At 36.7% G+C, this 25,256-nt stretch overlaps 1 protein-coding gene across 2 annotated transcripts in view; it reads left to right on the plus strand.

The window, feature by feature from the left end:
* FNDC3A (fibronectin type III domain containing 3A) overlaps window positions 1-25,256 on the plus strand; it is a 244,613-nt gene that overhangs the window by 130,483 nt on the left and 88,874 nt on the right. For both annotated transcript variants that reach the window (XM_090258101.1, XM_090258102.1), the window contains exon 4: window positions 20,590-20,666. In XM_090258101.1, the coding sequence (XP_090114227.1) occupies window positions 20,590-20,666 (77 nt within the window). The remainder of the gene's footprint in view (window positions 1-20,589; window positions 20,667-25,256) is intronic.

Here is a 25,256-nt window from a genome sequence, read left to right on the forward strand (position 1 = left end):
CTCTAGGTCCATCCTAGCAAATGATCCATCTTATTTGCTGTCACAAATGGTAAGGTTTCATTTTTTTAATGGCTAATATTCCACTGTACGCCAATGTTTTTATTAACTCATCTATTGATGGGCACTTGGGCTACTTTTATATCTTAGCTAGCATTATGGGTTTCTTCATATATATACCCAGAAGTGGAATTATGGGGTCATAAAGCAGTTCCATTTTTAATGTTTTGCGGAACACCCATACTGTTTTTATAGCAACTGTACCAATCACATTCCCACCAACTATGTATGACAGTTCCCTTTTCTCCACATCCTTGCCAACCCTTGTTATTTGTTAGCTTATTGATGCTAGTGATTCTGATAGGTGTGGGGTGATATCTCATTATGGTTTTAATATGCATTTCTCTAATGATTAGTGACATTGACATGCCAAATCATTGGGACCATGCACTATGGCAGTTTGAGACATAGAGTTTCTGATCTGCAGAAGATAAAAGGCTAGCTTGACACTAGGGCCGTTGGAGTCTTAATTTTAATCAGTTTAGCTCGTATAAACCAGACAGGTTTTATTTCCCAACTGTGAAAAAGGCATAAGATGAGCCTCACTCCTTACTCTATCATTTTTCAATCGTAATTTTTCCTTTTCTTCAATTTGTTGTCTATTTTGTTTGGGATTCTTATTTGGAAAGGATGGTTAGCTTTTGTTTTTGGTGCTAATATCTCTTAAACCTCGTTAAATTATCTTTATGAGCCACCTCGGCTATTAAGTGATTCACTGACTGTTTTCCATGAGAAAGACTCACTTAAGAAACTTGTAGTATATCTTTGTACCTGTTCAGTGAGATATATACATTTAGACATACTTTGCTTTGTTGCAATTTATTTTAGCAGCAGATATTTGGGGTGTATTGAGTGAGATCTTCCATTCAAATGTTCAGTGCGTCTCTCTTTTTTTTTTTAATATGCTTTATTGATTATGCTGTTACAGTTGTCCCAATTTCTTTTCCCTTTGTTCCCCTCCACCTAGTGACCCCCCCATTCCAGTGCTCCCCCCACCTTAGTCCATACCCACTGGTTGTGCATATAGTTCTTCTCAACATCTTCCCATCTACTCCACTCCCTCCTACTGTGCTGCTTAATTCCTGGACCATCTCCCTCCCTTGCCCCCCTGCCCCCTCCCTGCTGACCTCCCCCCATAATGTTCCCCATACCTATAATTCTTTTCCACTCTCGTTGCCCACATAGTTTGCCTTCGTTTCGGTTCCCTAGCTTCTGTTGTTGGTTGTTGTGATACAGTTTTCATTTCAATGTTCATAGTTTTGATCCTCTTTTTCCTAAACAAGTCCCTTTACCATTTCATATAACAGTAGTTTTGATCTGATGAACTCTTTCAGCTTTACTTTGTCCTGGAAGCACTTTCTCTCCCCTTCTATTCTGAATGAAAGCTTGCTGGATAGAGTAATCATGGTTGTAGGTTTTTGCCTTTTCATTACTTTGAATATTTCTTGCCAGCCCCTTCTTGCCTGCGGAGTCTCCTTTGAGAAATCAGCTGATAGTCTAATTGGGACCCCTTTGTACATAATTCTGTTCTTCTGTCTTGATTCTCTCTTTATCCTTAATTTTTGACAATTTGATTATAATGTGTCTTGGTGTGGCTCTCTCTGGGTCCAGTTTTTTTGGAACTCTTTGTGCTTCTTGGATATGTAAGTCTATTTCCTTCCCCAAGTTAGGGAAGTTCTGCTTTATTATTTTTTCACATAATTTTTCCATTTCTAGTTCTTCCTCTCCACCTTCTGGCGACCCTATGATTCGGATGTTGGCCTGCTTATAGCTGTCCCATAGGTTTCTGAGCCTCTCCTCATTTTCCTCACTTTTCGTTTCCTCTTTCTGCACTGGTTTGCTGTATGTTCCTTTACTATGTTCCGATTTGTTGATTTGATCCCTTGTTTTCTTTCCCTCACCACTAGTTTCGTGTGTTTTTGTTCATTTTAGCAGGACTAGCCTTCATTCCTTTCCCATCTTGATTAAGATCTGCTGTTAGGTCTGTAAGCATTTTTATAACCAAAGCTCTGAACTTGCCTCAGAAAGATTTCCTATCTGGTGCTTTGTTAGATTATTTGCTCTCTGGTCAGCTGCGTCACCTGGATCGCTATCATGATCTATGTCCTCCTGACAGTTTTGTGTTTACCTTTGCTTCTGGGGCTGGGCTGTCATACCTCCAACGCTGTAGGGGGCGGAGCCCCATGAACTCATCACAACCAAGTGACCCTTCTCACCACGCTGTGGCATTTTCTGTGCGGATGGGGGTCCAAAATGGATTCTTACTCTCCACTGAGAGACTGAGATCCTCATCCCCTGCCTCACAGTCCAAGGCAATGGGGGTCTGCCTTCCCCGGCATTGGAATCGCAAGCTGATGGGTCTATCTGCAGCCAGGGGTGCTCCAAAGGTACTTCTAGTCTCCCCTTAAATACGGTGTCTGTGCTTACTGCTGGCCCTTTGGCCCTTTGCCATTGCCTCTGCTGCCGCCGCCAGCAAAACTTGATCTCTCAGCCCTAGCTTCGCCCCTCCTACCTGTCTGGACGAGGACCACTTCTTTATAACTTCATGTGTTGGACTTCCATTTATTTTCTGGAACTTCTGGTTATTTCTGGTTTTGTGGTAGTTGTATGCCTTCTTAGATGTGGAGGGAGATGGAGCGTGTCAGTCTAGGCCTCCGTCTTGGCCGGAAGTCTCCTGTGTGTGTTTGCCTCTGTGTCTTAGGTAGAGCTGTCGCTCCTGTTACATTGTAAGGGGTGGAGCTGTAGGGATTCATCAGTACAGGGCGACCTGTTTTATCACGTTGTGGCACTGTATGTGGGGAACGGGTCTGAGAAGGAACAATGCTGCTTGCCCAGCACTCGCCTTTTTTCCAGTCACTTCTCCCACTTCAGGATGGGACTGGTGCCTCTCTAGCTGGTGCCCTGCCTGTCATTCCCACATTGTATGGGTCTGCGTACGTTCTAGAAATGTGGGGGCCCTTTAAACAAGAGGACTCTGCTGAGAGACCGGCAGTTTCTCCCTCCATCCCAACCTCCACTGGTTTGCACAGTCAAAAGCAATGAGGCTTGATTTTCCCCAGTGCTGGGACCATGAGCTGCATGGTCTGGTGAGAAGCTGGGAACTCTCCCCAGGTGTCCCTCCTGACTTTTTAAAACGTGTAACTGTGCTTTCTGCCAGCCTTTCGTTGCCACCGCTGCTGCCACCACCACACCATGTCCTCTCCACCCCTCCTACCTGTCTGGATGAGTATTTCTTCTTTATATTTTTGTTTGCTGGACTTCTGGTTGTTTCTAGTTTTGAGGTAGTTGTATTTCTTCTTAGTTGTGGAGGGAGGCGCAGCATGTCTGTCTACACCTCCGTCTTGGCCAGAAGTCCTCTTTCTTTTTTATTTTTATTTTTTAAAGAAAATGTTAATTATTTACATTAATAGTTCACTCTTCTTTATACTGGGTTTCTTCCCCCCATTTTTCTTATTATTGTTCTATTTTAGTGGTCCCATTTTCCCCCCATTGCTATCCCCTCCCCCATCCACCTCCCCCATCTTGCACCATCAATCCCCACCCTGTTTTTCGTGGCCATTGGTCATTTACATTAGTTCCTTGACTAGACCCTTCTCCTTCTTTACCCCTCCCCCCCCAGTCCCTGTCAGTTCCTCGTTTCCATGCCTCTGGTTCTATTTAGCTTATTTGTCTGTTTTGTTGATTAGCTTCCTGTATTAGGTGAGATCATATGGTATTTTTCTTTTGTAACCTAGCTTATTTCACTAAGCATAATACTCTCCTGCTCCATCCATACTGTGGCAAAGGTAGGTCTTTCCTTTTGTTGCATAGTATTCAATCATGTAAATGTACCACAATGTTTTGATTCATTCATCCCCTGATTGGCACTGAGGCTGTTTCCAGTGTTCGACTGCTGTAAATAGCTCTGCTATGAACATAAGTGTGCGTAGGATCTTCTGAATTGATGTATCAGGATTATTTGGGTATAATCGTTGCAATGGAATCACAAATCAAAAGGTAATTCTATTTTTAATTTTTTGAGGAAATTCTATACTATTTTCCACAGTGGCTGCACCAGTCTCCATTTGCACCAACAGTGCACTACGGTACTCGTTTCTCCACATCCTCGCCAGCACATGTTGTTTGTTGATTTGTTGATGATGGCCATTCTGACTGGTATAAAGTGTTATCTCATTGTGGTTTGTATTTGCATCTCTCTGATGGCTAGTGATGTTGAGCATTCTTTCATATACCTATGGACCCTCTGTATATCCTCCTTGGAGAAGTGTTTGTTCTGATCCTTTGCCCATTTTTTAATTGGGCAGTCCGTGTTCTTGGTGTTGAGATGTGTAAGTTCTTTATATATTTTGGAGATCAATTCCTTATCTGAGGTATCATTGGAAAATATATTTTCCGATATGGTTGGTTCCCTTTTCATCTTGCTGATGTTTTTTTTTGATGAGTAGAAACTCTTTAGTTTGATATAATTCCATTTGTTTATTCTCGCCTTCATTTCCCTTGTCTTAGGAGATCTATCGGTGAAAATATTGCTACATGGGATATCTGAAATTTTCCTGCCTATGTTTTCTTCTAGGACTTTTATAATGTTGTGTCTTACATTTAAGTCTCTGATCCACCTTGAGTTTATTCTGGTGTGTGGTACAAGTTGGTGATCTAGTTTCATTTTTTTCCAAATCCCTATCCAGTTCTTCCAGCACCATTTTTTGAAGAGGCTCTTCTCACTCCATTATATGTTCCTTCCCCCTTTGTCGAATATTAGTTGACCATATAGACCTGGGTTAATTTCTGGGCTCTCTGTTCTGTTCCATTGATTCATATGTGTGTTCTTATGCCAATACCAGGCTGTTTTGATTACACTGGCTTTGTAGTATAATTTGATATCAGGTATTGTGATTCCTCCTACTATCTGCTTCTGTCTCAAGATTGCTTTTGCTATTCGAGGTCTTTTTTGGTTCCATATAAATTTTTGAAGTGTTTGTTCTAGGTATGTGAAATATGTTGCTGGTATTTTAATACAGATTGCATTGAATCTATATATTTCTTTGGGTAGTATGGACATTTTTATGATGTTGATTCTTCCCATCCATGAACATGATACATGCTTTCACTTATTTGTATTCCTTAATTTCTTTCTTCAGTGTTATGTAGTTTTCTGAGTACAGGTCTTTTACATCCTTGGTTAAGATTATTTCTATGTACTTTATTTTTCTTACTTATAAGTAAATGGGATTTTTTCTAGTTTCTAGCTCTGATATTTTATTGTTGGTGTATAGAAATGCCTTCGACTACTGAACATTGACTTTGTACCCTGCTATTTTGGAAAATTCACTTATTAGGTTGAGTAATTTTTTTGTGCAGTCTATAGGGTTTTATATGTACACTATCATGTCGTCTGCAGATAATGACTTTTACCTCCTCTTTTCCAATTTGGATGCCTTTTATTTCTCTTTCTTGTTCGACTGTTGTGGCTAGAACTTCCAAAACTATGTTGAATAGGAGTGGAGAGAGGGGACATCCCTGTCTTGTTCCTGATCTCAGGGGGAATGCTTTTTATTTCTGCCCATTGAGTATGATGTTGTCTTCATGTTTCTCGTATATGGCCTTTATTATGTTGAGATGTGCTTCCTCTATTCCCATTTTGCTCAGTGTTTTCATCATAAATGTGTGTTGTACTTTATCAAATACTTTTTAGCATCTATTGATATGATCATGTGGTTTTTGTCTTTTATTTTGTTTAATGGTGTATTATGTTTATTGATTTGCAAATATTAAACCGTTCTTGCATACCCAGGATGAATCCGACTTGACCTTTCTGAATGTGTTACTGGATCCTGTTTGCCAATATTTTGTTGAGGATTTTAGCATCTATGTTCATGAGCGATATTGGCCTGTAGTTTTCTTTCTTTGTTGTGTCTTGACGTGGTTTTGGAATTAGAGTAATACTGGCTTTATAGGAAGAGTTTGGGAGTCTTCCATCTTCTTGGATTTTTGGAATAGTTTCAGAAGGATGGGAGTTAGTTCTTTCCTAAATCTTTTCTAAAATTCACCTGTGAAGCCATACAGTGCAGGGCTTTTGTGTGCCGGGATTTTTTTTGATTACTGCTTCAATATCACTGGTTGTTATTGATCTGTTCAGGCTGTCTGCTTCTGCTTGATTCTTTTTTGTAAGATTATGTTTACAAAAATTTGTCCATTTCATCTACGTTGCCAGATTTCTTGTGGTACAGTTGTTCATAATAATTTCTTGCAATCTTTTGTATTTCTGTGGTATTGGTTGTGATTTCTCCTCTTTCATTTCTGATTTTACTTAATTTGGGTCCTCTCTCTTTTTTTCTTGATGAGCCTGGCTAAAGGCTTGTCGACTTTGGTTATCTTTTCTAAGAACCAGCTCCTAGTTCCGTCGATCTTTTGAATTGTTGGTTTAGTCTCTATGTCATTTAATTCTACTCCAATCTAGATGATTTCCTTCCTTCTACTCGCTCTGGGCTTTGTTTGTTGTTCTTCCTATAGTTCTTGTAGCTGTAGGGTTAAATTTTTTATAAGAGATTCTTCTGTCCTTTTTAGGTAGGTCTGTATTGCTATGAGCTTTCCTCTCAGGACTGCTTTAACTGTATCCCATAGGTTTTGGGTTGTTGTGTGTTCATTCTAATTTGCTTACAGAAACTTTTTTATATTTTCTTTGATGTCATTGTAACCCATTCATTTTTTAATAGCATCTTATTCATTCTTCATGGATTTGAATGTTTTTGAGTTTTTTTCGTTCAGGTTGATTTCCAGTTTGGAGGCATCGTGATCTGAGAAGTTGTTTGATATAATTTCAGTTTTCTTGAATTTGTTGAGCTTGTTTTCTCTCCTGCCATGTGGTCTATCTTTGAAAATGTTCCATGTGAACTTGAAAAGATTGTATATTTTGCTTCTTTGGGGTGGAAAGTTGTATATATACATATCAACTAAGTCCATTTGATCTAGAGTGTTATTCAATCCCTCAATGTCCTTGGTGTGTCTTTGCTTTGAAGATCTGTCCATTGTTGATAATGGTGTGTTAAAGTCCCCTACTATGAGTGTGTTGCTGTCTATATCCTTCCTGACGTCTTTCAAAATTTTCCTTACATATTTGGGTTCTCCTATGTTGGGTGTATATATGTTTACAAGGGTTTTATTTTTTGGTGGATTTTTCCCTTAAGTATTATGAAATGTCCTTCTTTGTCTCTTTTTATGACCTTTGCTGTGAAGTGTGTTTTGTTTGACATAAATATTACTACCCCAGCTCTTTTTTTTTTGTTCCATTTGCATGAAGTATGTTTTTCATTCCTTTATTTTCAGTCTGTGTGTATCTTTCATTCTGAGGTGGATCTCTTGTAGACAGCATATATGTAGGTCATGCTTTCTAATCAGCTACCCTGTGTTTTTGATTGAAGCATTTAATCCCTTTACATTTAAGGTTATTATTTATAGATGCTTAATTAATGTCATTTCCCCCCTTTGTACTTGTGTTCCTCTCTGTCTCTCTCTGTTTCTTCATCTTCTTAAAGCAGACCCTTTAGCATCTCTTGCAATGTTGCTTTACTGGACATGTATTCTTTTAGCCTTCTTTTGTCTCGGAAACGCTTTCTTTCACCTTCCATTTTGAAGGAGAGCCTTCCTGGGTAGAGTTTTCCCAGTTGTAGGCCTTTGTTTTTCATTGCTTGGAATATTTTTTGCCATTCCCTTCTGGCTTGTAGTGTTTCTGCTGAGAAATCTGATGAGAGCCTTATTGGAGTTCCTTGTATGTTATTACCTGTTTCTCTTTAGCTGCTTTTATGATTCTCTCTTTGTCTTTCAATGTTGCCATTTTAATTATGACATGTCTCAAAGTGGGCCTGTTGGGGTTCTTCTTCATTTGGACCCTGTGTGCTTCCTTGACTTGCATGACTTTTTCTCATCAAGTTAGAGAAGTTTTCTGTCATTAGTTTTTCAAACAAGTTTTCTATCCCTTGGTCCTCTTCTTCTCCTTCTGGTATTCCTATGATATGGCTATTATTACGTTTCATGTTGTTCTGCAGCTCTCTTAAAACCTCTTCATTCTTTTTTAGTCTTTTTCATTTTGTTGCAATGTCTGGGAATTTTTTTGTACATTGTCCTCCATCTCACTGATCTGATTTTCTTCTTCCTCTAGCCTGCTTTTAATTCCTTCTACGGTGTTCTTCAATTCTGAAATTGTACCCTTTCATTTTCTCCTGGCTCTTATTGATAGCTTCTATGTCCTTTTTCATGCTGGTGTAATTCTCAGTAAGTTTATTATATTTTCTCTGAAGTTCCTTGTAGTTTCCCTGCAGTACTTTGTAGTTCCCCTGGAGTTTGTTGTAGTTTTCTTTGAGTTTGTTCAGTTCATCAAACCTCCTCATTACTAGTGTTTTGAATTCCATGTCTGATAGTTTGCTTGCCTCTATTTCATCTAACCCTTCTTCTGAGAATTCCTCCTTTCCTTTGGTGGGTATTGTTCCTGTTTGGTAAGATGGTATTCTGCCTCCCCATTTTCGGTGGGTGGTCTTGTTTGTTTCTGCTTCTTAGATTGATCTACTTTTATTTTCTGCCTTAGTGGTGTGACCCTCTGTGGTAGGAATTCGTGTGATTCAGGGGTGCAGACTCCTTGATCTCCTCAATTTTTTGCTCTTGGGATGCTCCTTTATGCCTTTTATTTGGACTCTGTAGTAGTATTTTGGTTTTGTTTGTTGTGTTGCTCTTTGGTGTGTCCTTCCTTTAAATTAGCTGATTGAGAGTCACTCTGCTCACTTCTGACAGTTGTTGAGCTGCCTCTGGCTGATGTCTCTTGGAAGGAAGTAGTCTGCTTTTGAGATTTCTTCCATAGCACTGAGGTTGATTCTGCCTTGAGATCTGTTCTGCTGTTCCTCCAGTGTTTTCTCCAGAACCAGTGTCCAAAATTTTCCAAGGCTCCTCTAGTTCATTTCACCCTCTTTCATCTGCAGCCCAGGTCGAGTGTGGCAGGTGCGCTTTTTCCAGCCCACTGGCAGGCTGGTCGGTGCAGCAGGCAGATGTGTGGGGCAGGGGACACGTTCCCCTTTGCTGGCATGCAGGCCCAATGAATTCCTCTTTGTGCCGGTGGGCAGGCCAGAGCATTCTCCCCGACAAATAGACTTTGAAACAAAACTAAAATAAGTGATTAAAAGGACATTACATAATGATAAAGGGATTCACCCAACAAGAGGATATCATCCTTTTAAACATTTATGCACACAACATAGGAGCACCTAAATATATAAGGCAACTGTTGATGAACATCAAGAAAAAGATTGACAGTAATAAAGTTCTTGTTGGGTATTTTAATACCTCATTGATGTTAGGACACAAAACAAGTCTCAATTAATTTAAGAAGATTGAAATCATAACAAGCATCTCCACTGACTACAATGCTATGAAACTAGAAATCAAATACAAGAAAAAACTGAAAAACAAACCAACAAGTGGCAGCTAAATAACATGATACTAAATGAATGGGTTAACAATGAGATCAAAGAAGAAATCAAAAGTTGCCTGGAGAGAAATGAAAATGAAAACTCAATGCCTCAAAATTGTGAACGTAGAGAAAGCAGTCCTGAGAGGGAAATTCATAGCATTACAGGCCTACCTCAAGAAACAAGAAAAATCTCAAATGAAAAATCTAACTTTACACCTAAAGGAACTGGAAAAATAACAAACAAAGCCCAAACTGAATAGAAGGAAAGAAATAATTATGATCAGTGTCTTAAAAAAAAAAAAAAAAAAAAAAAAGATCAATGAAACCTTAGTAAGATTGGTAAACTTTAACCAGATTTATCAAGAAAAAAAGAGAGGACACAAATAAATAAAATCAGAACTGATAAAGGAGAACTAACCACTGACATCACACAAAAAATAAGGGAATATAAGGAAATACTATAATCAACTATGTGCCAACAGATTGGACAATCTGGAAGAATTGAATATCATCGTCATCGGCAGCCGTCCGTCTCGAGAGACGATGGTGTAGCTTCTTAAGAGTCTATCTGCACCACCGAGAATGGCTGTGCAGTCCGACTCGGGAGTGACACGGTATCTGTCTCCTCCCGTGTTGAATCGACATCTTGCGATGACGCTGGAGTGTCCTCTCCAGTGGAGCTGAAGCTACAGAGCCTGGGCAGGGTGATATGGAGGGTCTGCTGTTGCCCATGCAGCAGACCCCCCCTCTCTTCGCAGCTGAAGGGTCCAAGGGAAAGACGGAGTCAATACAGCTTGGCTTCAGGTGCGCCGCAGGAGTTGCCGGTGTTGACTACAACGTCAAACCGCCTTAGGGACTCCGGCTCCGGATTTTCTGTCGGGGTTTACTCCCTTAGCCTTTCCCCTGAAGAGGTATGCCGCAAGGCAGCGGAGGTTTTTTGGAGTCAGAGTTTTCCTTCTCTGATGTGCCCTGACTGTAAGATCGAACCAGCGACACTTAGCTCGCAGGCCGACACTCAATCCACTGAGCCAAACCAGCCAGGGCACACTACTGTTAACTATAACCACAAGAATTGAATATATTCTTAGATAAAAGCAGTGTTTCTAAACTGAATCGAGAAGAAACAGAAAATTCAAATAGAAGTATTGCAACTGATGAATTAGTAGCAGTAATCAAAAAACGCCAACAAACAAATATCTGGATTGGATGGATTCACAGGTGAATTTTACCAAACGTTCAAAGAATAACTAACACCTGTTTTTCTCAAACTATTCCAGAAATTTAAAAGGAAGGAAGACTTCCAAGCCCATTTTATGATGCCGGTATTATTCTTATTTTAAACCCAGATAGACACTACAGAGAAAGAAAATTATAGGCCAATATCCCTAATGTATGTAAATCCAAAAATCCTCATAAAATATTAGCAAAGTGAATTCAGGAATACACTAGGAAGATCATTCACCATGCTCAGATGAGATTTGTTCCTGGGATGCAAGTCGTTCAATATCTGCAAGTCAAATAACATGATACACCACATAAACAATATGAAAAATGAAAATTATATGATCCTGTCAATAGATGCAAAAGCATTTTACAGAATTTAGCACCCACTTACTGCATAGAGGAAATAGAGGGAACATACCTCAACATAATAAAGGCCATATATGACAAAACTACAGCTAACATCATGCTCAATGGGGGATAAACTAAATTGTTTTCCGTAGTAAGATCAGGAACAAGACAGGGATGTCCACTTTCACCACTCTTGTTCAACATAGTTCCAAAATCCTAGCCACAGTAATCAGATAAGAAGAAATAAAAGGCATCCAAATTGGAAAGGAAGACGTAAAGCTCTCGTTATTGGCATATGACATGATGCTGTATATAGAGAACCCTAAAGATTCCACCAAAAAACTATGAGAACTGATAAATGAGTTCAGTAAAAAAGTATACAGAATTAATATTTAGTTATCATTTGCATTTTTATATATGAATAATAAATTGTCTGAAAAGGAAACTAGAAAAACAATCTAATTTATAGTTGCATTTGAAAGTACCTAATAATATAATCAAGGTTATAAATTACTGTACTCAAAATTATAAAACACTGAAGAAAGAAATTGAAGTAGTTACAAATAAATTGAAATATTTTACTGTGCTCATGAATGGAAAGAGTTAACATCATTAAAATGTCCATACTATCCAAAGAAATCTTTAGATTCAATGCAATTCCTATCAAAATGCTAATGGCATATTTCACAGGCCTAGAACAAATAATGCAAAATATGGAACCCCAAAAGACCCCAAATAACAACAACAATCTTGAGAAAGAAGAACAAAATTGGAGATATGCTACCTCATACCAAACTATACTGCCAGGCTGTAGTAATCAAAATAGCATGGTACTGTCATAAAAACAGGCATATAGATCAATAGTAACAGAGCCCAGAAATAAACTCATGCCTGTATGGGCAATTAATATATGACAAAGGAGGCAAAGACAGTGTACTCAGTAAATGGTGTGTTTGGAAAACTGGACAGATAATGTGCAAAAGCATGAAGCCTGACCACTATTGACAAGAATAAACTCAAAATAGATTAAAGACTTAAATACAAGGCTGAAAACTATAGAACTCCTAGAAATAAACATAGGCAGTAAAATCTGACATTTCTCTTAGCAATTTTTTTCCTGATCTATCTCCTCAGGCAAGGGAATCGAAAGAAAAAATAAATAGGACTACATCAAACTAAAAAGTTTTCTCACATCAAAGGAACCATCAACAAATTTTAAAAAGACAACCTGTGGAATGGGAGAAGATATTCACCAGTGATACATTTGATAAGGGGTTAATATACAGAATTTATAAAGAACTCATAACAATACCAAAAAAATAAACAATTCATTTTAAAAATAGGCAGAGGACCTAAATAGACAGTTCTCCAAAGAGGGCGTACCAATAGACATTTGAAAAGATGCTCAATGCCATTGTTCATCAGAGTAATGTAAATTAAAACCACAATATCACCTCACATCTGTCAGAATGGCTTTCATCAATAAGTCAGCAAATAACAAGTGTTGGTGAGGATGTGGAGAAAAGAGAATCCTTCTGCACTTTTGGTGGGATTGCAGATTGGGGCAGCCACTGTGGAAAACAATACGGAGGTTCCTCAAAAAATACAACTGCCTTATGACCCTCTTATTCCATTTCTGGGTATATAGCAAAAAAAACCCAAACACTAACAAAAGAATGTATATACCCCTATGTTCATTGCAGCATTGTTTACAATAGCCAAACTACGAAAGCAACCCAAGTTCCTGTCAATGAATGAATGGATAAAAAAAAATTAAAAAAAAAAAAAAACTATGGTGCTATGGAATATTATTCAGCCATAAAAAAAGAATGAAATCTTACCATTTGTGACAGCATGGATAGACCTAGCGGATATTACACTAAGTGAAGTAAGTCAGAAAAAGATAAATATAATATGATTTCACTTATGTGGAATCTAAAAATACAATAACTGGACAAACAAAATTGAAAGACTGTTGGTAGCCAGAGGAAAGGAGGATTGGGAGACTGGGCGTAAAAGGTAATGGTATTAAGTACAAAATAGTACTTTACAAAATAGTCATGGGGATGTAAAATACAGCATAGGGAATATAGCAAGGAGAACACTTTTTGAAGTATATGATTGTCTAACCACTATGCTGTGCACCTGAAATTAATACAAACTACAGTGGAAACCTCAGTTCTTGAACCTAATTCATTCCAGTAGAATTCGAGAAACAGCTTATTTGAAAACGGAACATAGTCATACATTCTCTCCTTTGTTTGTCACCTGAGAGACGTGTGACTGATCATACAGGTAATCAGCCTGAAAGGGTTGTCAAGTCGAGGTCCAAAATTTTGTTCAACAACCGAGACATTTTTTCCATGAATAACTAGGTCCAGAACTGAATTGTTTGAGATGGGAGATGGTCGAGAACTGCGGTTTGACCGTAATATTGAATGTGAACTGTAATTGAAAATTTTTTTAAAGAAAATGTTTTAAAAATCTAAAATACGCTCATCACTGTGTAATGCATTCCTATAATTGTAATACTTTCGATGCATCCTCTCACTTCATTTTTATACAGCAATTGTAACGAAAGTAGGGGTAGAGAACAAAGTCTTGTTAGAAGAGCACAGAAGACAAGTAAAAATACTGAATGGGACAGAAATGACCAATAAAGCACAGACCCAGTGGAGGAGGAATTGGAGATCATATCAAGAGTAGAAATGGAAAGATAGCTCTGCCCTAGTGAAGGGACAATAATTCTTCTAAAACTAACATTGAAAGGGTTCAGTCAGTTGCATGCTCAGATATGTGGTTAAGGTCAGTATGGGGGAGCTCCTTAAAGAGTGGTGAGGATCTCCAGGGACGAATTTCTGAAAGGATTCCTGAGTAATGCTGATAGCTGAGTTAAAGTTCTAGATAACTAAATTTACAAACATGCCAACCGGAGTACTGTTTTATTTCTACAGTTCAGGTTTAAAAGAAGGGAAGGTGATTATCTTATTGATTAAAATTGGGGGTTTTCATGGGAGGGGATGGGAAAGGAAATTAGGCTATAAAGACATTGTTGTATCAGAAGAAAGGGGAGATCATTATGAAGAAAAACAAATGTGGAAGAGAAATGGAGAAATGAAATGTGGTGGCCAGAGACTGAAACATGCAAGTGTTAAGATTTATAAAATGAGAGTGGGATTCTAAATGAAAGTTTCAGGATGTGTCTTTGAAAATGGGTTACTAAAAACAGAATGGAAGAGAAGAGTTCAAGAAAGTTTGAGACTAGGTTTTTTGGATATTAAAGTCATTGTGCTCATGGGTAAAAGCTGGGCTGGAGAAAAAAGAACTGTGAAATAGCGCTAAACTTCTCAATGAGAACTGAGCATGACAGCAGTTAGATGGACTAGAGGCTAACATACTGACATGGTATAATCTGAAGGAAAAAAAAACGTTCGCATCAAATGGGAACAACAATGGTAATGTGGAACCAGCCTTAGGGTGTCCGCAGATTGCAGCAGGAGAAAATTTGAAGCCTCTGCTTTCAAGGGCTGCTGAAAAAACTATCCTAGGGGAGAGCCAGATTTCTTCTGAGGGAAGCACGTGAACAAGTGTTCTGTGAAAAGGTTGAGGACGCAAGGGAAAGTATAATAGAGGAAATGGTTCCAGTGAGCACAATGGAAACTATTGAAAAGGTAACTAGTTAAAGAAAGCTCCAAGAAATAAAAACACACGAAATGGAAACAGTCGTGTGAGAACATGAGCCAAAATGAGGAAGAAGGCTTGCAGGGGCTTGCTTTTTATTTAGGGACTGAAGGTCAGAGGCATGGTTGGAATTACTGAGAGGCTGAGTTCAGCATTTACCAAGAGATTCTTTGCCATTAAGTCTTGCTCTTCAGGCCAGCCTTGCCTTTTTGTAGGAATTCAGAAGTTAATTACACTTTCCTGCATGTGAGAATTGTCCTTTGGTGTCTTATCTCCTCTGGAGTGTCTAGCATTTATTTATTGAATTCAAGTTATCCTTTGACAGTTCTTGTTCCCCTTTTTTGGAACCTGGCCCTTTAAACATTGTTTATTTTTTTAATATAGTTTATTGTTATATAATACTGGCCTTTCCTCATTGTGTACCCTTGGAAAGCTACTGGACTACATTCTGCTTTAGTTTCTTTACCTGACTGATGCCTACTTCAGTTATGGTGAGGATTGAGTTAACACATATAAAACACTCCAAATGGTGCCTAGCACATACTCTGCACTACATAATTTTTATTTTGGGGGAAAAAAAAGTGGTCATACTTTTATTTATATTAACTATCATTTACTGAGCAGTGCCAGACAGTGTACTTAGTACTTTAAATTTATCTAATTTGATTCTCACAACAGTGCTATGAGGTTGATTATTTTACCCTTTTTACAAAAGGAACCAGATTCAAAGAACAATAAGTTGCCTTGCTAATAAATATTGAAGCTGTTATTTATACTTATTTTTTGATACCAATATTCACTTTTTTTTTTTTTAATCCTCACTTGAGGGCATGGTTAATGATTTTAGAGAGAAGGGAAGGGAGGAAGAGAGGGAAGGCAAGAAACATTGATGTGAGAGAAACATGGACAGGTTGCCTCTCCTGTGTGCCCTGGCCAGGAACCAAACCCGCAACTTAGGTATGTGCCCTGACGGAAATCGAACCTGCAACCTTTCAGTTTGCAGGATGACATTCCAACCCATTGAGCCACATTGTCCAGGGCCCCAAATCCATTTTATTTTCACTCTGCAACTTGTTACATATCATAATCGTTATTATTTACCTGTCTATTTATGTTAGGTATTAATATATTTCCTTTACATAGCACCATAAAGTAATGAAAAGGCCTCCAAAAGTTTTACAGTCTCCTTCCTGGTGTCCAGCTGTGCTTGGGTAGTGTGCTCAGAGCTTGAACGCATGACCTATCTTTTCAGATTTTATAGATATTAGTAAAATGCCATCCACCTGTTTTCCATATTAATGTCCAGGTTATATCTTTTTAAAGAAGAAAAAAAATACCAACAAAGAAGTGGTGGCCTTTATTATTAGCTTCAGATGTAAATGCCAGCCTGAAATATAAATCCCAAGTTTGAGGAACACATTGATCAAGCTTATATTCTTAGTCAATTCTTTGTGGGCATTGTGAAGTTACACAACCATATTTCAGAGTGAATCTTCTAAATTAATGTTACATGTATCCTAAAATTTCTAAGCGAACAGCAGCAGACTAGTTAATAAAATTTGAGTTGACTCGTAAGGAAGTCTGAAAGATGGCCAAATTCAAGGCAGCAACATTAATAATTTGCTGTATCAGAAACGTTGCCGCACGAACGTTTGCTTTTTTTTTCCTCCTTTTCCGCGGTTAACTGCAGGTCACGTGATATGTATCACGTGACTCGGTCAAACGTTTTTTGCTCTCCGCTTTGAGGAAAAAAAAAAAAATTACCGACCGAGCAGTTCTCCAATGAAAGCTGTTAACGTGTACTACGCTGTTTCCTTGTTGGATTTTCTTGTTATCTGCTGCTACTGTGAAAACAAAATGAGTGGTAAGATTTGCTGACTGTTTTTGAACATTCTGTTTTTATTTTAAAACACGGAAAGCATTGTATTAAGCGCCGTGTGTGTGTGTGTGTGTGTGTGTGTGCGTGTGTGTGTGTGTAATAGCCGCCAAATCTATCGCTATAAAAATACTTCAAATTGTTGCCACGTAGTTACGAAAGATAAGACTATAGTTGGGCTTATTTTATATTCCACCGAATATTCCTTTCCAGTGTTTTTATTTTACTAGGTTTTTTTAGGACTAAAATATGAAAATTGGCATCAGATTATTTGGAAGCCATTGTTAAATCTTGCTTATAAAGAGAATGTGTAGCACATCAGTCCGTTTCATTTTAAGAATTTAAACTCAAATATTTGTAGATCCATTTTAAAAAATTAAATGTGAACATATGCTAATAAAGAAAATAGAATTAACATATTAGCTGAAATACCATCTTTTCATAAGTCATTGATGGCACTTGTAAGGAATTGAAGTGAGGGGCTTTCAAATTTCTTAAGACAATTGGTGAATGGAGTTTCCTCTTTAAGATTTTGAAATATGAAATATGTCCTTAAAAATAATAAATAAAATAGGTCTATGACTTGTGGCAGGTTTTGCTCAAACATGTAGATTATTCAGAAGCTAAGATCTATCTACAGTTATTCAGATATCACTACTCTTGTGCAGATGTGCATTTAATGGTACAATCTGTAACAGATTTAGCTTCTTTATTTGAGTAAAATCCTCTTCATTGCTTTTAATTAGGGTTTGTAGTTAATCTTTTAGCATTTCCTAAATTAAAAAGTATTACTGGTATTAAAGAGGTAATGAAACATTTGTATCGAGTATGTTGGGTTTTAGGATTTTGCTGCCATCGACAGGAATAGCAACAAAAATGTAAATACTGTAGTTTCAAACATCAATACTTGTATTTACCATGTTTATGTAATCAGAGTTTTATGTAAAGTTCTGTGTTCAGTGTTAGCTTCACACCAGTATTTTAGATACAAATATGGTAGCCCTGAATTGTCTTTTTTTAAAATCTAATCATGTACCATTTCTGCCTCAGGATCAGAAAATTTACTTGTTGTAATGAAATGTATTTCCAGGGAGATAAGTTAAAAAATATTCCTGGACTGCAGCTGGTTTGTTTTGGGTTGGGTTTGTTTTATTCTTTTCTCAGTATTACACTTAACTATAATGAAAGGATAAAGTAGAATTTCATACTACTAAATTATAAACTATTTGACAGCTTTTAAAGTATAATATGGTTGTAATTATAACTACATAGTACTTATCTATTCATATTTTTAGTAAAAAAATGGCAACTCAAAGCTGTTAATATAGTTTTACAAGTTTAAATTTAATCAACAATAACTTTTTTACTCTAATGACCAAAAAACAAAACAAAAAACACTATGCTGATGACTTGATATAAGGAATTAAATTTGACAACACATGAAAGGAACCACAGTCCCTGGCATATATAGTAGAAGCTCACTCAGTAAATGTTAAATTTCTTTATTAAGATTACAAACAAGATTTTCAGGGAATTCTTTTTCTGGTTCTCAGCTAAACTTCACATATGATTAATAATATCTGTCTAAGCCAACTCTACAGATTCAGAAAACTAATTCACTGTAGTTTACATAAATTAGTTAGTAGAAGTAAACCAGTATTAGTTTAAAACCATTCTCATTTTCTCTTGAATCCCGCATATAGAAGTTAAAAGGTGAGTTTTGGATGAAGACTTTCTTGCCTAGAGGTATAAAGCACCTCACAAGTTTTATTTAGTAAATTAATAGATAGCGTCTTTAATTTAGGAAAATTTTGTTCTTCGTTTCTTGTTTTTCAAGGCTATAAAGTTGAGTTCTTAATTTTCCTTAAAGCATCAAAGCATGCTTAAGTCTCAAATTGTCAGTATAGTATTTTAAAGTTTCCTGAATATGTAGTAGAGCTATAGTTTTAGAAATGAAACTGCCTGGTTTTGGATCATACTTCTATGACTTAAGTATTTCCCTAATACAATGAATATGAAGAGAAAAAAATACATAAAAGGCCTGGTAAGTTAGTATTAGCTATATATAATTAGCTATTAAGATAACATTCTGAAGAGCTTCATGCATTTGGTGGCTTGTTTTGAATGAAAGGAGTATTTTATTGATGTTATTTTTATAATTATATAAATAAAACTGAGCATAATTTGGTAGTCTGCCCCACTCCTTACTTCCTCTTAACCACTTGAGTGTTTTCCCTACTCTCTTCCTTCCCTACCCACTCTCCTCCTCCCTTCCTTTTTGTCCCTTTTCTTTCCCCTCCCCTTCTCTCCCTCCCTTCCAGCCCTCTGCACTCTCTCTTGTCTTCTCCCTTACCCTCTCCTCTTACCTCTCCTCCTTTGCCCCTTTCTCTCTTCCTTCTTGCGTTTTTCCTTCCCTTCCAACCCCCTTCTTTCTCTCCTCTTTCCCTCACTGTTCAGTGTTTCCCTTCTGGATCTGCCTTTTTCCTACTTTCTCTTTTCTGTTTCCTTCCACACCTTTCACTCCCTTTCCCTAACCTTACCACCACTTTATTGTTTGGTCCTCGCCCTTCTCCTTTCCTAAAGAAAAAGAAGAAAAGTGGCTATATCTCAAATTGCTAGAACCGCCATGCTCATTTTTTTTTTCTGAAGTACTGTATTTATAATGTTACCAGTGAAATTTGTTTCTTTTCTGCCCTGTGATTAAGCTTTTCCTCTTTTATTTCTTTTATACAATCCACAATATGTACTTCAGGTTGAAATTCTACATATAAGAGGAGGAGCTCTTTCCCTGTTGCATTCATCATCAGACTCTTGGGTAACTCTCTTTCCTTAGAAATCAGTAAGGCTCTTTGAAAAGGTTTCATTTCAAGTTATTAAAACTAGCAGGTGACAGGACAGTGCAGTCTAAAATTACCAGGAAAAAGGAATCTGAGGGTGAGGTTTTATTTTTAAGTTAGGTAAAGCAAGTAAGATTTTAGTTCCTAGAAAGAGTAAAATACACCTTCCAGAAGTGCCTGTTTTATCCAAAAAAAAAACTGAGAGAGACTGTTAGTTCCTAGAAAGAATAAAATACACCTTCCAGAAGTGCCTGTTTTATCCAAAACAAAAACAAAAACAGAGAGACTGTAAACAAGAGATAATATTTATAAAAGTTATTTGGAAAAGATAACACTATAAAAAAGAAAGGAAATTCAAAATAATACTAGCTGAGTGTTCCTCTTTTTTAAGAACTTTTTAGTGTAAGAAACAAAAATTTTTCTTTGGCTAAATGTATTTGTGTGGCATTTTTCTTTGTTCTCAAGCCCCCACAGACATGACTTACACATTACACAAGAGGCTTATTTAACCCTAACAAAGCAAGTTCCAAATTCCTGTTCTTTATATTATTGGTTTTCCCTCTTGACTTTTTCTTGATTTATTTTTCCCTATTGCTTTTTAAATTGCTTTTTAAATTTTGCCTTTACTATCTTTCATTGAATATATATATATATATATATATATATTTTTTTTTTTTTTTTTTTTTTTTGCAGAGTTTGGTTTTATTTTTCTGTAGGTCAGTGTTTCTAAACTTCCAAATAATAAGAATCACCTGGGATATTTATAAAGTAAATATATTGACTCAAGACCCCCATTTACTATAAGCATACTAAATAAAAATGTTTAGGAGAGCCTGGAAATCTGTATTTTTAAAAGCTTCCCAGGTAACTGTTAGGATCAGCAGTCAAGTTTAAGAAACACAACTGCAGGTACAGGGAAAACAGTCAGTGCACTTTATAAGATAAAATTTTATATTTTATAACAGTTGAATCATCTGAGTTTTTTTTCATATTTATACACTCCCCATTAGTTTGAATGTTTAAATAAAGTATTCAAGTGTAATTAAAATTGTTTTCAGCTTTAGCTTGCTAAATTCTCCTGGATTAACACATCATATCTTTGGCCCATTCAGGTCCTGCTCAGGTTCCAATGATGTCTCCAAATGGTTCTGTGCCTCCTATTTACGTGCCTCCTGGATATGCCCCACAGGTATGTTTTTATGTTATTTTTCTGTTTATACTTATATAATAGTAATCATAATGTTACTTTAATTTCAATTAAAAATACAATTGATGTGCTGAAACTTACAGTATATCTTTGGTAAATATATTTCAAGTATTTTAGTACATTTAGTGTATTTGGAAAAAAAGAAAAATTAAATCAACAGCATTCATTGTTGGTTTTCTCTTGGGTATTGAATTATAATAGAGAATTAATTTTAGAGTTTTATTCCCTAAACATGTGAATAATATAAATACTATCTTAAGGTTTAAAGGTACCTAAACTAACATTTTTAAATTAATTATTTGCTTAGAAGTAAGCCAAGATAATGCTTCCAACCTTATTTATACAAAGACTCACGGATACGTATAATAACTATATGCCACATTTTGGTAAATAGAAGAGAATTGAAACCTGTAGATTTGCAATTCTAAGGGCTAAGGGGATCAATATCATCACACATCTTTTAGCCTCTTCTGCACACCTATTGGGAAGCTCTGATTTAAGGAATAAAGTATAGCTAAATTATTTGCACAGGCAAACTGAATTAAACTAATATTTGTAGGTGTTCAGTTTCTTTAGCTACTGAGATTCTGTGTAGTCTGTACCCATTGCTTCAAATCCTTTTGGAAGTATCCAGTTTTTTTCTCCTAGCAATAAAATTACACTTGAAGTTTTCTTCAGGCCCTCTCTTACTTCCTTCCTGATTATGACAGAATGTTGGTGGGATATTGTGGTGGATTCAGTGCCCACTCTTTGAAACCCACCACTATAGGAATGACAGCAAAAGAAGACCATGCTAGAGGAAGAATGGAAATAATATGAGAATTAGAGTCAGAAAAGCTGAATTCCTATCTCATTTTAAACCCTGGCTGGCTGCATGGCCTTGGGCAAATCAATGTCCTTGAGTCTTAGTGTCCTCACTGTAAGATGAGATACTTATGTGAAAATACTTTGTAAGCTTTTCAGAAAAATATTCTGCTCACTATCTCTACTTTAACACATGGACTTCTTAATTTATTGTAGTGTGTATTCTACCTATGTTACCAAACTAAATCTCTCAGATATGTACCAACCCCAAGGCATTTTTTCCAGCCTGATCCTCTTTGACCTCTAAACATTGACACCATTGATATGAGTTACCCCAGACTTCCTTGACATAATGCTGTCCTAATTCTCCTCTCTGGTTGCTTATTCACAGATCTTTCTCCACTTACATAGACCATTCTTGTTTTTGTTTTGTTTTTTCCCCCCTCTCTGGCATAGTTCAGTTCAACAAACATGTATTGAGTAGCACTGTGTGCCAACCTCTGTATTGGATGCTAGTGACAGAAACACGATTAAGGCAAATTATTTCAGTACAATTATAGGGTATCCTATTGTTCTCTCAGCTAACAGTACCTTTTATTTATTTATTTTTTCATTTTTATTTCTATGGCAAGTTCTTGCCCTTCTCATTCATGAGCTCCTAGAAGTAGCTTTCCTTGAAACTTTTCAGGTTCCTCTCCTTTTGGGTTCTCCTGGAACATTGTGTAGATCCCTCTTTCACTGAATGAATCACACTGTTTAGTTCATAAATTCTTTTTCCTGAGAAGGTTATTAATTCTTACAGTTCCCCTATTCAACAGTGTTCAACAAAAATGTATTAAGTACTCATATGTGGCAGGCACTCTTCTAGGTGCTTGGGATTTATCCATGGATAAAAAAGACAAAGACCTCTGTTCCTCTGTAGTTTACATTCTTGTGAGGAGAAGCGAACAACAAGCATAATAAATGGATAAATTATAGAATGTATTCGATGGTAAGTGATATGGGGGAAAGAAAGAAGATAAAGCTGGTAACATTTTAAAAATAAGGTGGTCAGGCTAGGTCGCATTGGAAAGGTGACATTTGAGCCAAATCTTGAAGGACAGGTGAAAGTTGGCCATGCATTTTGTGGGGAAAAGAGAATTCTGGGAACAGAAACAGCCAGTTCAAATGGCCTACGATAAAAATATGCCTTGGAACAGCAAGGAGGCCACTGGGACTATACTGAGTCCTCAGAGCGGGAAATGGTAAGTAATAAAGTCAGAGAGATAAGAGGACCAGATAATTTAGCACACTTATTTTTATTTCCTCAGTACTGAGTACAGTGTTTGTTATGTAGTAGGGATTCAGTAAATACTTACAAATCAATCAAATAATCATCCAAGTTGAGGTTCTATATCTTCAGGCCAACAGTCACTAAAACAATCTTCTATATTACTATGATCTTTTTACTTCTATTATCATAAAGAGCCTTTAGTTAGCGTGTTCATTCAAGGAGGTCTAGATTTCTTGACATGTAAGGCCTTACACAGTTTGTCCTAGTTGGCCTTTGTACCCTTCTCTTGATAATTCTAATCACATATTCTTTTTGCAGCCAGGCGTTATTACTCACATGCTCACTTGATGTTTTCCTTTCTCCATGGTTTTGTTAATGGTGTTATCTGGGGCATGTTAGTTCATTCCCTCATTTTTGCCTTTTGAAATTCTACCCATCCTTGAAGACTTAGGTTAAGTTATTTGTACCACTTCTTGGTTATGTGTTACATACCATTTAGTATTATGATTGCACGTGTATATATTTTTTCTCTTATGGGATTTTAAGTTCCTTGAGGATAGCAGGTACCTTTTAATTATTTCTGTTCTGTGGTAACTAGAATATAGTAGGTGTTTGATAAATATTTGTCAAATAAGTGAATGAGCTTTAACAGTAATCTTAGTGGAAGGATTATGTGAGGCTAGTAGGCTACTATTATCATTCTTTTTTTTAAAAAAATTATTTGTTTATTTATATTTAGAGAGGGGGGAAAGGAGAAGGACAGGGAGAGAAACATCACTGTGTGGTTGCCTCTCACTCGCGCCCCCAGCTGGGGACCTGATGTGCAACCTAGTCATGTGCCCTGACTGGGAATCAAACCAGCGACACTTGGCTCTCAGGCCGACACGCAATCCACTGAGCCACAGCAGCCAGGGTTTATTATCAATCTTAATTTAAGATTATCTCTAGGAAATGTTTCATTTTTAATCACACAGAGCAATCCAAAGACAGATCTAATCTCATAATAATTGAAATAATTTAAATACCTACTATGTCAAAATGGATTCTAAAATGTTAACATCACTGTGAAAACACAATTTCTAATGTTAGAAAATACTTAAGAGCCAGGTTCTGGCACAGCTAAGCACTTGATAATTGTCAGAAATTTGGCAATTAAGCAAACATACGTGTATAACAAATTTAGAAGCTAGATGTTGAACCAAATGTTAAGACAAATGGGTATAATAAAGTATGGGTTGTATGTGGTTCAGCAGGAACCAGGTAGCACACACACTAAACCTCTAAATAGCTATCATTTATATAATAGTTCCCTTTCATACTTTAATGCACTGATCTCTCCTCATTCCAACAGCTCTAGTCAATTACATATCCTTTGCTTTATGTGTATTTGTTGCTGAAGGCCAGTGACCCAGAGAGGGTCAAATAATGTTTTTGCTGTATTATCATATGATTCAGTATATGCTAATGGGACTCAGCAAATTTATGTATCTGAAAAAGTTTGGTCAGGCAAGCAAGGACTGCAAAAATAAAAAGCCAGTGTTGGAACTTTTTAGCTCTATCCCTGTGGAAATTATACTACACACATACACCAAAGAGCATATTAGGGCAGAAAAATGAGAATTCAAAAGAATAGATAGACCTTAATTTAAGATTAAGATCTAGATTTAATAAAAATACTCTTCAAAGAAACATATGAAGAAATCTTGATTTACCTAAGATATATCAACCTTAAAATTAGTGGTTTATACTAATGGCATGTCCCTGTAAGTTTAGAACCACTTCAGATTATTAACACATACATATATTTTAACTTCATTTTCTAGACTAATAAGGTGTCATAGATTGGGTAACTTTGGGAATATATGGTTCTATTTTTCTCATTTGAAATTTGCATACCCAGACCTGCTATTAAAATTGCAAGTTGAGTATACATCCTTTGCATTCTTATTCAAGAGTTCTGCAATATTGTTTATTATATAATCATGGCACCTTACTGCTCTAATATGGTAGCATTCTATCAACAGTAATGGGAATAGTGAGACTTAATTTTTTAGTTATACACATAATTTTTATTGAACCAGAAAAACGGATCATTTTATTTTTTTAAATAATCCTCACCTGAGGATATGTTATTGATTTTTAGAGAGAAAGGAAGGGGGCAGGAGAGAGAGAGAAAGCAATCGATGGGGGCAGGGATGGTGGAGGTGGAAGAGAATATGGGTGAATAAATGGTAATGGAAAAAATACAATAAAAAATAATGTGTAAACAGCTGTGGTACATTTACACAGTGGACTACTACTCAGCCATTAAAAAGAAGAAAATTTTACCCTTTGAAACAGCATGGATGGACCTGAAGAACATTATACTAAGTGAAATGAGCCAGTTAGCGAAAGATAAATACCGTATAATTTCACTCATATGTGGAATCTAGTGAACACACTGAACTAACATTAAAACAGAGAGAGACTTATAGATAGAGAGCAGGCCAACAGCT

This window comes from Furipterus horrens, unplaced genomic scaffold, assembly GCF_987537825.1.
Source record: "Furipterus horrens unplaced genomic scaffold, mFurHor1.1.pri manual_scaffold_12, whole genome shotgun sequence".
NCBI lineage: Eukaryota > Metazoa > Chordata > Mammalia > Chiroptera > Furipteridae > Furipterus > Furipterus horrens.